Source organism: Thalassophryne amazonica, chromosome 10 (assembly GCF_902500255.1).
Source record: "Thalassophryne amazonica chromosome 10, fThaAma1.1, whole genome shotgun sequence".
Lineage (NCBI taxonomy): Eukaryota > Metazoa > Chordata > Actinopteri > Batrachoidiformes > Batrachoididae > Thalassophryne > Thalassophryne amazonica.
The window spans coordinates 20475460-20488856 of NC_047112.1; the positions used below are offsets into that span (position 1 = coordinate 20475460).

General features: G+C 39.6%; 1 protein-coding gene across 2 annotated transcripts in view; it reads left to right on the forward strand.

The window, feature by feature from the left end:
• The first annotated feature begins 1621 nt into the window (after nt 1-1621).
• The window catches only part of ap1m3 (adaptor related protein complex 1 subunit mu 3), an 87845-nt gene continuing 76069 nt past the window's right edge, over nt 1622-13397 (forward strand). For both annotated transcript variants that reach the window (XR_004562978.1, XM_034179528.1), the window contains exon 1: nt 1622-1818. Coding sequence is in view for 1 of the 2 variants with exons in the window: in XM_034179528.1 (XP_034035419.1) it covers nt 1777-1818 (42 nt within the window). In the remaining variant the exon portion in view is untranslated. The remainder of the gene's footprint in view (nt 1819-13397) is intronic.

The window sequence follows — 13397 nt, forward strand, 5'->3', positions numbered from 1 at the left end:
TCATCTTTTTAGTCACATAGCACTATTATTCTGAACACTACTGTATGTATAATTTTATATACATACGAGGTCTGTCCGTAAAGTATCGTACCTTTTTATTTTTTTCAAAAACTATATGGATTTCATTCATATGTTTTTACGTCAGACATGCTTGAACCCTTGTGCGCATGCGTGAGTTTTTCCACGCCTGTCGGTGACGTCATTCGCTTGTGAGCACGCCTTGTGGAAGGAGTGTCCCGCCCCCTCGTCGGATTTTCATTGTCTGGAAATGGCGGAATGAAAAGGACTTTTTTTCCATCAGAATTTTTTCAGAAGCTGTTAGAGACTGGCACCTGGAAACCATTCAAAAAATTTATCTGGCTTTCAGTGAAAATTTTACGGGCTTCACAGAGAATAAGGACTTTAACTACAGGTTTAAGGACCCCTTTAAAGGACGGTCGGTGCGCCGCGCTGCGAGCTGCGACGATGTGGCACAAACCACTGGATCATTTCTAAGCTGATGGCTCTGTGGATACGAGACTGTCGTGTGCTCTTTCTCTGGTTATCACAAGACCTGGACATCAGCCATTTTCCGGCAGATTTCACTTTTAACAAGAGATTTTGTCATGGAAAGCCGCGCGGAGGCTTCGCGCGTCACGACCGATTCGCTGATGAAGCGAGACAAAGGAACACCTCCGTTTCGGAGTGTTAGAGGACAAGTTGGGACATGTCCAGCTCTCCACAAGTTCTTTTATACTCACTGGGCTGGTAAGCACTGAAAGCCGAGATAGACATGTCCCAACATCGTCGCAGCTCGCAGCGCGGCGCACCGACCGTCTTTAAAGGGGTCTTTAAACCTGTAGTTAAAGTCCTTATTCTCTGTGAAGCCCGTAAAATTTTCACTGAAAGCCAGATAAATTTTTTCAAATGGTTTCCAGGTGCCAGTCTCTAACAGCTTCTGAAAAAATTCTGATGGAAAAAAAGTCCTTTTCATTCCGCCATTTCCAGACAATGAAAATCCGACGAGGGGGCGGGACCACTCCTTCCACAAGGCGTGCTCACAGGTGAATGACGTCACCGACAGGCGTGGAAAAACTCACGCATGCGCACGAGGGTTCAAGCATGTCTGACGTAAAAACATATGAATGAAATCCATATAGTTTTTGAAAAAAATAAAAAGGTACGATACTTCACGGACAGACCTCGTATGTATAATTTTTAATTTTGGTTAAAGGGGTAGGCATTTATTCAAGCTTTTGCTTCTGCCCACACCCTTTCTGGCACATGGGTGCATTGTTGGACTATTTTCTTTCTCTCTTTTGTTGTATGTTTTTTGTTGTTCTGGACCTGTGTATGCCGAATAAATTCACTCATTCAAATATTTCATGTGATGGCATTTACCCTTATGTGCGTTAGAAACAGTTGAATTGATGGTTATGATGGATTATGTTGTCTAGGAAGGTTTTATGTTATCAGTAATTTTTCTTTTTATTTAAATTCGTGGCCGTATGAAGTGAAGTTGACGTCCTGAAAATGAACTTGAGCAAAAGTGTTCTTAACTTCCTTTTGCGCTTTTCCTGTTACCGGAAGTTGTGTGTGTGTGTATGATGTGTAGCTTGACGGCGTGGTCCGGAAAAAGCAGCAGCAGTGTGAGTGTGTGAGGAGGAGAGATGAGGAAGCAGGATGATGGGATCTCCTTTTACTCCCTTTAAGTGACCCATATTTTATATTTGCCACAGATTTTTTTTTTTTTTTTTAAATCTATTCGGTTGTAGGCGAGGATTTGTCACCATCAACATGTCGGCGTCTGCGATATTTATCCTCGACCTTAAAGGGAAGGTAAGTTAGTTTCGACTTGTCGGTGAGTTGAGGAAGCATCTGCCGTAAAAAAATAAATAAATAAAAAAATAAAAAAAATAGTATTAACAGTAGTTCAGCTGATGTAAAGTCTGCGAATGGTTGAAAAGTGAGATATATTTATTTTTAAACCATGTAGCTGTGTAATACGTAGAATATCTATAGTACATTTTATTGAATGAAAAGAAAGTGTCCTCGTGTTAGCATAAGAGGGGATAGGAGTCAGGAAGAGAGGTTAAACTTGATAAACTCGTTTGACTCACACTCAGGGTTTGTTCTTTTGCAGCCGTGCACTTTTTTTTTTTTTTTTTTTTTATCTGATCTGTCCTGTTTCAAAGCTCCTTATAATGCATCTTTAGATTATTATTATTATTGTTTGGGAAATTCCAGAAAATGTTAAAAAAAAATATCTGCATATGAGGTTGAAATGCATTTTTTTTTTTAAAGAGTTAGGTATGTAAATGATACTTGTAGATGTGTTGTGGTAACCAGACAATGCATTCTCTCTGGGTGGGGTCTGTAGAGCAAAGACTCCTGGGAAAACTGTAAACCCTATGTTAATGCCACACCACGCCTCTCGCCCACTAACCACTGGGATAGGCTCCAGCAGAACCCCCCACCCTTGATCGGAATAGGCAGGTATCGAAAACAAATTGTTAATATGACATTCGGAAATTGGCTCTGGATCATGTGGGAACGGCGATGGCACTATGGACGATAGCCTCTGTAGTTTGTTCTGCTGTACTTTTTCTGTTTTTCAGTGTTTGTTCTGTTCTTTACGACCTCATCCTTGTCCTGTTTATGTCTAGTTGTCTAGTTTGTGATAGTGCTGCAAGCAAGTGCAACCGGAGTCAAATTGCATTGACAAACTTGGCCAACAAAGCTGATTCTGAATTCTGTGATTGTGCAAGATGTCTGGAAGTGTAAAAAGCCATGGAAGTTGTCGTTGTCCATTCGGCGGCTTCCGTTTTGTGTTCAGGGTCACCACAGCAGATACAGTCAGATCCGCATTGGTAGTTGGCACAAGTTTTACGCTGGATGCCCTTCCTGACGCAACTACAGTTTTAATTGGAGAAACACGCACAGCCGCTGGTGTTCCAAAGTGGTCTCCCATCCAAGTACTAACCAGGTCCCGCACTGCTTAGCTTCTGAGATCTGACGGGATCAGGCTAACACAGAGCAGATCGGTACAAAGCCATAGAAGTATTGTTCAAATTTCCAAACGTTTTTTGAATTTAGGTGATTCAACAGTAATGGATTTGCAGTGACAGCAAAATCTGGCTGTGTTTTAGCTTACCATTAAAATAATTGCTCTGATTGTAAACTGTGGAATTTATCCATTTCAGAAAAATTAAACCCCAAAGTTTTATTTGCTCCTTTACGTACAGAAATCTATACATATCTACTACTCTAAGCAACAGGTTTGATGTCATGCCCCACACCAGGATGTACTTACTCAAGGTCCTTGAAATGGAGCAATATCTCCACCTGGTGGGCATTTACCATTAATGCAGGCACAGTAGAATTTTGTTAAGAGCGCAAGTGTTTCACACTAGTTGCCACTGCACAATGCTTCAGTGCACCCTTTAATTTGACACAGCTGTTCAAAGGGCACCGCAGTCTCTCTTAAAAATTTCTGACATTAAACATGACAATGGTTGAAGACGTCATAATAATGTTTGCACCAAAAAAGCATGTGCAGCAGTGTAGACTGAGGTAGTCCATGCAGCCATTAAAAGTATGATTTTATACATTCTGCTATTGTTAAGGGCCCCTTCACACCTAGTATGGATGTGGTCGAATTGCGCATGAAGTGCGCATGAAGCAGGATTTATTTGCAATACGTGTAAAATCGTAGCTGCCTCCAGTGCCTCGTACACCTGTTGCTATAACTATTTGCGCACACCAGCAGTTGAAAGACAGAGTGTGCGCTGTGAGAGTCCATCGAACCCCCTCGCGGCAGATGTCGGCTAAATTCCAGCTGGCACACACGAACATCTAACACTGCTCGCTTGGCACTTAGAAATTGTGTGGCCATTCACACTATTAACGCGACAACAGTCAGGAGACGATCACTGTTGAGCTGAATGAAATTTGTCTATGTGCCCCCATGAGTGTGGCTTTGCAAACAGACACAGTCACACGTTGGTGTGTGCGTTGAACTGACAAGGGGTCTGTCCGCTGATACGATCGGCTATGGAAATCTGTGTTATGGACGTCACGGCTGGGGGACACGTACCGTGTTTGGACGAACATCAGCTAACAACTCTCCACTGTGACGCGTGTGTGTCTGCTTGCTGTCCTCAGCTAGACCCAACATAAAAACATATATTGGTGTTGCAATGGGCTGCAGTGAGCATACGCACGGCGCGCACAGGTGAAACTGACTGTCAGATCATAACATGCAGTGGGCGATCTGAATGTCACGTAACCCACATGAGCTCTGTTCCACATGACGCGGTGTGTGTCCTGTGGCGCGCCGTCCACAAAACATGCATGTTGGGCAGGACACGTGCACGATTTCAACCAAATTATCCAGGGTGTGCAGCGTAGACTGTAGTCATACTACTTGTAATGAAGTAGAAAATCGATCCTCACCTTTCAAACACTAGTACTAGTTAAAATTAGAGAGCTCTTTTATTCAGCGACTTCTTGTTAATTGCTATATTTGACACTTATTTTACTGTTGGTCAATTAATCCACTCATTTTTTTTCTGGCACTACTGCTATAGCAATAAATTCTAAGTGTTTATATATCACCTTTAGGATATATGTAGCTTTCTTTTCTCGTTAAAATGCAGTTACCCCATCTTCATACAAGACATATGGAGGCATCACTTTCAGTTCTCAATATTTCGTGTCGTTCTTACTGTTCACATCTGAGCGTCAGTGATTTAATTTCTTTGAAAACGAGAGTGAAATTCTGAAGAAGCCGTGTATGTTTGACAATACCCACAAGGAAAAAAGGATCAGTCCATTATAGTGTGGACATCTAATTGTGCAGATTAAAGGTTTTCTTTCTCTGCTTCTTTCTTCTCTCTCTCTCTCTGCCCTGGGGCAAGTTGCTACCTTCAGACCTCTCGCTTGCTCGCTGGACCAGATGAGGTCTTGTCTTAAATTACTACACCCCAAAGAAAAAAAAATATCCGGTCTGGATGTGATTTTAATCACAACACTGGTAGCTCTGGCTGGTAGAAAGTAGCACTGGTCAAACCCATTTAAAATTACACAAAATATGCTGTAAAGACACAAGGGAACAGGTGGAGAGGTCACTGGTTCTGTAATTTGGTGGATGTGGCAACGGGCGGTGCCGTTGCATGCTTCTAGACCTGATTTTGCCTTATAGAATGGGGCCTACACATCAGTTATCTAGTAACAGTATCTTGGAAACCTGCACACTGAGAGGCTTAAAATTTTTAGTAGTTGGGCTGCCACTGTTAGACCTGGGTTCACTTCCCACTCACCCAATCCATTTGACGCTTTGGGGCTTATTTACTAAAAGTTTGCATGTGTAAAAATGTGTGCACACAGCATTGCACTTGCAAATATACCTGCATACTAATTTACTAACAGTGCACAATGAGGATTGCACCTGCCAATGGCACAACATAGCACATATTGTCAATGTAGCATGTTTGCCTACATGAATATGCAATTTGCCGCTTGTCCACATGAGTGTGCTAAATTCTGGGAGGGAACATGTAAATAGGTGATGTTTGCACATGCAGCATTGTTTATCAAGGTCAAAAGGAAATTTAGCGGGTGCTGCTGATGGCAGCTTATTTTGCGAGTTTGAAAATTTGGTGTTAATTGAATGAGCTTGAAAGAGTACTGTTTCATTTATTATCATCATCACACATATTTAAAGATTTGAATTGTTTACTTTGTGTTTATTTCTTTAAGAATAAATGACTTCAGATGTAACAGGTGGACTGTAATATATTTTGATGTAACTCATAATAATTATAGTCATCGATGTGTCGCGCTGTGTTACAAATAAACACAGCCACGCATCTCTGGGTCTGTGTGCGATGATGCATGTACGTCTGCTGTGTGCCTTACTGTGCACACACAGACCACCGTGCATTGTGCCTGCAGAATGAACCAGAATTATTTACCAGTTTGGTTAAACACCGTGAATGATAGAGTAAGCAGATCTCTGAAATAGGAGATGGTTTTCTTTTCTTTTTTTTTAAATTGCCAACGTATGAACACACTTGCGTGGCAGAGTTCGTGTGTAGTGTAATGCAAGGCACATACCTGCAAGTGAATGCTCTCCTGATGTACCATTATCAGAAGGCAGCAGAAAGTGTCACAACAAGAAATTACTTAAAAGAACGTCACGTCTGGATTGTAGGAAATTTTAAGTTACAGTGAGAGTGGTGGATACATGGAACAGCCAACCAACATTTCTCAATATTTCACCCAGTGAGTCACACATTCTCAAGAAATGTTGTTTTCTCAGAATGCAAAAGATGGAGAACCACACTGAGTGAGGCTCAAAACTTCTCAATCGGCCCTCGTAAATCAGGCACTTTATCTTATCTTATCTTTAGCCCTGGATTCTCATCCACTTAACGCTGTGGATTCTGGGGAGAAGCACCAGCATCATTGGGCTTCGTGGCCTATATACAGTAGTGTTCAGAATAATAGTAGTGCTATGTGACTAAAAAGATTAATCCAGGTTTTGAGTATATTTCTTATTGTTACATGGGAAACAATGTACTAGTAGATTCAGTAGATTCTCACAAATCCAACAAGACCAAGCATTCATGATATGCACACTCTTAAGGCTATGAAATTGGGCTATTAGTAAAAAAAAAAGTAGAAAAGGGGGTGTTCACAATAATACTAGTAGCATCTGCTGTTGACGCTACACTTAGTTGATGCTTAGCAATCCTGTGAATCACTAAACTAGTATTTAGTTGTACATCCACAGTTTTTCATGATTTCTTTACATCTGCGAGTCATTAATTTTGTTGGTTTGGAACTAAGATTTTTGCTCATTTACTAGTGTGCTTGGGGTCATTGTCTTGTTGACCCAAAAAGAACAATTTTACTCTCATCAGTCCATAAAATATTCCTCCTTTTCTCTTTAGGCCAGTTGATGTGTTCTTTGGCAAATTGTAACCTCTTCTGCACATGTCTTTTATTTAACAGAGGGACTTTGCAGGGGATTCTTGCAAATAAATTAGCTTCACAAAGGTGTCTTCTAACTGTCACAGCACTTACAGGTAACTCCAGAATGTCTTTGATCATCCTGGAGCTGATCAATGGGTGAGCCTTTGCCATTCTGGTTATTCTTCTATCCATTTTGATGGTTGTTTTCCATTTTCTTCCATGTGTCTCTGGTTTTTTGTCCATTTTAAAGCATTGGAGATCATTGTAGATGAACAGCCTATAATTTTTTGCACCTGCATATACGTTTGCCCCTCTCTAATCAACTTTTTAATCAATCTACGCTGTTCTTCTGAACAATGTCTTGAATGTCCCATTTTCCTCAGGCTTTCAAAGAGAAAAGCATGTTCAACAGGTGCTGGCTTCATCCTTAAATAGGGGACACCTGATTCACACCTTTTTGTTCCAAAAATTACAAAATTGACGAACTCACTGACTGAATGCCACACTACTATTATTGTGAACACCCCCTTTTCTACTTTTTTTTTTACTAATAGCCCAATTTCATAGCGTTAAGAGTGTGCATATCATGAATGCTTGGTCTTGTTGGATTTGTGAGAATCTACTGAATCTGCTGGTACCTTGTTTACCATGTAACAATAAGAAATATAATCAAAACCTGGATTAATCTTTTTAGTCACATAGCACTACTATTATTCTGAACACTACTGTAGGACTTAAAAATTTAAACAGAAATGAATGGCTACAAAGAAATCATATCCTGCAGGTACTATTAAGAAAATCGTTTTATCTGGCTGTCAGATATGGAAGAGTTTCTTTGTGATTTGGAGTCAAATTTTTTTGAAAATAAATGAACATGTTGAGGCTATAAGGCTGGCGTAGTACTAAATGTCTTCAGCTGGAAACACATAATTAACTCAGGCTTCACAACTCCTCAACATACAGCTGCAGTTGTAAAACAGGAGACGGCTTTTAGATTTTCCTTTTAATCATGGACAGTACTGGAATATGGATGTTAAATATGCCAAAGATAGAGAGGATTTACTTGTTATTTTTGGTTGTTCTTTTGGAACGCTGATGACAGTGAAGTTCAAACTCTTCAGAAAAAAGAGCCACTGTGATCACATACAATGATAAATGGTTGCAATTCATGGAGCAGTTGAGTGGTTTCTTCAATGTGCCTTTATTACACCTACAAGTAAACTACTGTTAACTCTGCATGTCTCTATCAGTCCCGTCTGTGACATTGTTTTGACAGTGGTTAACTCTGATAGTTTTGCACAGTGTTGATGACTGATATAAACTGACATTAGCTCTGCAGATTTTTTTTCTTCCCTGTTGCTGTTTGCTTTGCAGTCATCGACGTCAGTCAGAGTTCTGTTTACCATTTGTTTGGAGGTCAGCAGAGTGCGCGTTCTATTGATTTCACACATTACAATTACTGTTTGCTTGTCCCAAGACAAGTTACTCTAAATGCCAGCTATGGTATTTTGTGGTTACTGGCTTTTAAGAGAAACACTGAAGACAATAAAACAGCAAGAAAAGCAGTGTATAACAAGGAAAAAAAAACTTTGGGGGAAATAAATAAGAGATAAAAGAAGATACATTCCATTTTTGATTGGCATTTTTGTGCCTTTTATTACCGATGAGGTAATTTTTGTCAGTTCTATTTCTCTCTCTGATTGTTTGGAGGACATATCTGAAGAAAGTCTGTTGAAATTTGGTGCAAATGTATGTTTTGAAGAGTTGATTACTTTGTGAGCAGGATGCACATCCAGGATAACGTTTAATTGTTTTTTTTTTGTGTTTCACATTGATTTCTGTGTTTTTTTTTTTTTTTTTTTTTTTTTATTGCTAGGGTTTTTTTATGCTATTAAAGAAACTTTACCTGTGGTTGAAGTCAGTTGAGGAGAGATAAACAGGAGACCTTGTTTTGAAGAAAATCCTTCTCTTTTCCCCTCCGACATAAATCTGTGTGCAACAGACAAAAACAAAAATAAATAACTAAAAATAAATAAAAAATAAAGCCCATTTTGCCAGAACCAAGGGTGTCTCAAAATTGTCTTTTCCAAAAGCATTTAATTCACTGTGATATAAGAGTACGAGATACACTAAACTGAAATCAGTTAACGTTTGATCAATTTACTTGACAGATGACTAAATTATTAATCGTAGCAACATAAAAAGTTTTATTTTATTTTCCCTCATTGATCCACCGGCCCTGAGTGAAATAAATCTCAATAACAACAGGCAGATTAATAAAATAAACAGTGTTATGTGACCCATCAGAATTAGAAATGACAGAATGAGGAATAGAGCAGAGACTAGTGAATATCTGGGTATTACACAAACATAATGATAATTCTGCTCGGTGGTGTATCTGTTATCAACACATATATTCATTTTTAGGATTGATTATAATTTCCAATGTGCTTGGGTATAATAGTTGTTTGAACATACTTGGAGCTACACAAGTTTAAGATAAGTCCATATCAATTGTAACATCATTTCTGGAAATTGAGAGCTGATACTTTCTAAACTGTACATACATATTTTTGCTTTTAACCCGCTGAAATATGCTTTAGGTTTTTCATAGTTGGAGGGATGTGTTTTCTTCTTTTGATATGTGGTTCTTCTTATTAGCACGCAGTGTTGTGTGACATGCGTCCACTGTGTCCTCCATTGCAAAATCTTTCGATCTGGCCATGCTTTTGTCGTCATAAGCTGTCTTTGAAATTTTTATGCATGGAAAACTAAGTAAGGATTAAACAATGAGAAGCTGTGCATTATACAGTTTGAATGCACGACGCGGAGTCTAAAACACGGCGTCGTGCATTCAAACTGTATAATGCACGGCTTCGGGTTGTTTAATCCGCTTATACCATGGTCCCACACAGTGAGCTAACACACACATATTTACTTCAGTTAACTTTTTTCATGTTCTCTTCTTCTTTCCCATCTTCAATCTTGTCCAGTTCATCCAATGTTAAATCTTTATGCCGTTGCTTTTGCTGTTCTTCTCGTTTGCGCTCCTCCTCTTTCATTTTGGCCAAAAATTTAAAAATTCACTTGGAACTCTGTGTTTTATCGCATTTCTGTCATTCACCTGTCAAAACATAGCTGATCTGCACCGATTTGCGCGTTGCTATGGTGACAACCACAGCGGAGTGATATTACAGTGACTTAACTTGCCGAACTACGTGTGCGTATCACCAATTTTCCATCTTCATGATGAAGTGGTATAGAGGAGGATTTTCTTAAAAAGAAGACCTGAAAGTTTAGCTACAAATTGCCAGAAGGTACATCTGAGATGCAAGCCTGTATTTGATCTGTTTTTGTGAAAGAAAATCCTTCTCTGCTCTACTCCACTATCAGGCTAAGAGTAGTGATGCAAAATGCAAAGCTTGCACTGTGCACAATTTCTCCAATCAGAGCCACATAAGCCCATAACGTCTCCTGGGTTGTCTGGGTGTCTTGGTGGCTTTCCTCACTCTTCTACTTCTTGCACAGTCACTCAGTTTTTGAGAACTGTCTCCTCCATGCAGATTTACCATAGAGTGCCATATTGTTTGTATTTCTTTGTAATTGATGTAAATAAAGTCCGAAACATATTCAGTGGCAGCTTTACCATCAGAGAGCCTCGTCCACAACTACCAAAAAAGACTCCGAACTGTCGATGTTAAAGGGGGCAATACACAGTATTAAGAACAGGGGTATGTAAACTTTTGATCAGGTTCATTTGGGTAGTTCTCTTGTCATTTTGATTTAAAAAGAGGAAACGCAGTTGTTTGACAATAAATGGCTTCACTCAACCATTAGCCATGAGTGAAAAAAAGTTTTTGTGTTGTAATTCATATTCTCTTAAAAATGGCCAAAAAAGCAAAAATTCTGCCAGGGTATGTAAACTTTTGAGCACAGCTGTACAAAGTGAATCTTTGGGAACTTCCACTGACCTTCATTGTTGCTTCTCTTTTGATACAAGAATTTGTTTACACTTTATTGTCTTGTGCTGCAGTGGCTTCTGAACTCTTCACTCCATGGTTTCTGTCTCCTTTCACAGAAGTTGAGCACTGACCCATACATGTCCTTTTCTCTCTACTAGATTGCTTTATTTTGCTGGAATTTTCTTTAAAAAAAAGAATTACTTCTTGTTTCTGCCTCTCTATGTTGTGTCTGCCCTGTGTGACCCCTCTGCAACGCTGACTCCTTTAATAAAGCAGGGGGAGCTCTCACTCCGTGTGTGTGTGTATTTATTAAAATTTCGTGGGTTGTGTTGATAACTCAAGTGATTTCCGATGAGTTCCCTTAACATGATTGAATGAATGGAAATTAGACAGTTAAACAAACAATTTAAATTGTAATTCGACAGATGTCCAATTGTTTTGATGTTATGATATTCACATTTTTGTAATTGTCATTCTTGGTTGTCATCAAATGCCAGTTTCGGTAGCATTTGATGAGCAAAAACTATCCATCCATGTGTTCAGTCAGTGTCAGAAGTTTGATGCAAGTCTCCCCAAAAACAAAGGCGGGGTATTTTTCTTTGATATCACCAGTGATGGAAAATGAAAAGTCAGCTTCAGAAGAATGGGATTTCACAAGTTATGCAGTTTCAAAAGGTCAAGTGAGATTTATTCTTGAAGCACATTTAAAAAAAAAGAAAAAAGAAAGAAATAGCACTGAACAGAATGCTACATAATTCAGATTAGCAAAGACCATAAGAGAACACAACAAAAACACAGACACACACTCAAAATCAGTTTCCGCTGCTGAATTGCGCAGTTGTGTTCAAAACCCGGCCATGCTTTTGTAGATCTGGAGATGCATCTGGTGTAAAACCTGTACCAAATCATGTTTCACGTCTGTATTACTGTATTGTGTCTGTATTAATTACTTCCTGGACTCAGCTATCTGAAGTGTATTTTTATGAGGTGAAGTGTCGAACTTGTAGAGAGGTTTTTCTGTTTTGGCAGTGACACTCATGTCTCTGGTCCTCAGCCTTTGAGACTGAGAGATGCCTGGGAGGAGCTTATGGAGTCATGGGTTCCCTGGACAGAGGTGTTCGTTGAAGCCGATATTTTTACAGGGGAATGAATGTGCAAATCTTTAGCATTCTGTTATTTCCAGTCTTCCAGGAAACAACTGAATGTCTGTGGTATGAGCTCTCTGGGTACCTCTGGGATGACTTGGTGTCAAATGAACAGCTGCAGAAAGGAGTTTAAGATGAGGTGTCCTATGTGCATCGTGAGGGAACATCTGCTATGATATTTGGATCCTGTGGCGCACTTCTTTGGGCAGCACACGACCTCAGTGTTGAGGACTCTGGTAACTGGAAGAGGCCAAAGGGAAGCCCACATTTCACCTGGCTGTGACAGATAAATGGCTGCTTTCAGGAGTTATGAATGGACCAGCTTTGGTGGTTGTTATCCAGGAATCAAAGTGGTTTATTTTGTGGTGGATACAGTAAAGTGTGATGCCAGCACATGCTCCCAGGCCTGACCTGACCTACGTACAGTTATATCAGTCAACTCAATACTTTTGGAAAAAGCAATTTTGAGATATTGCCCTAGGTTGTGGCGAAATGGGTGTTATTATTATTTTTGTTGTTGTTGTTTTTAGTTATTTATTTTTGTTTTTGTCTGCTGCATCACCACTTATACAGCTTCATGTCAGACGGGAACAGAGAAGTTATCCTGTTTATCTGTTCTCAACTGATTTCAACCACAGGTACAGTTTTTTATAATAATAATAAAAACCACTAAAAACCAACAACACAGAAATCAATGTGAGACATAAAAAAATGAAATATTTTCCTGGAAGTGCATCTGGCTCCTCCAGTTCACCTAACCTGCACGTCTTTGGATGTTGGAAGAAGCCGTTGCACCCGGAGGAAATCAACACAAACACATGGAGAACACCCAAAGCATAACTTTGCACCAAATTTCAATAGAATTTCTTCAGATATATCCTCCAAACAATCAGAGAGACAAACAGTACTGTAAAAATTACCTCATCAGTGGAGTTAATAAGACTAATAATACACTCAACAAAAATATAAACGCAACACTTTTGGATTTGCTCCCATTTTGTATGAGATGAACTCAAAGATCTAAAACTTTTTCCACATACACAATATCACCATTTCCCTCAAATATTGTTCACAAACCAGTCTAAATCTGTGATAGTGAGCACTTCTCCTTTGCTGAGATAATCCATCCCACCTCACAGGTGTGCCATATCAAGATGCTGATTAGACACCATGATTAGTGCACAGGTGTGCCTTAGACTGTCCACAATAAAAGGCCACTCTGAAAGGTGCAGTTTTATCACACAGCACAATGCCACAGATGTCGCAAGATTTGAGGGAGCGTGCAATTGGCATGCTGACAGCAGGAATGTCAACCAGAGCTGTTGCTCGTGTA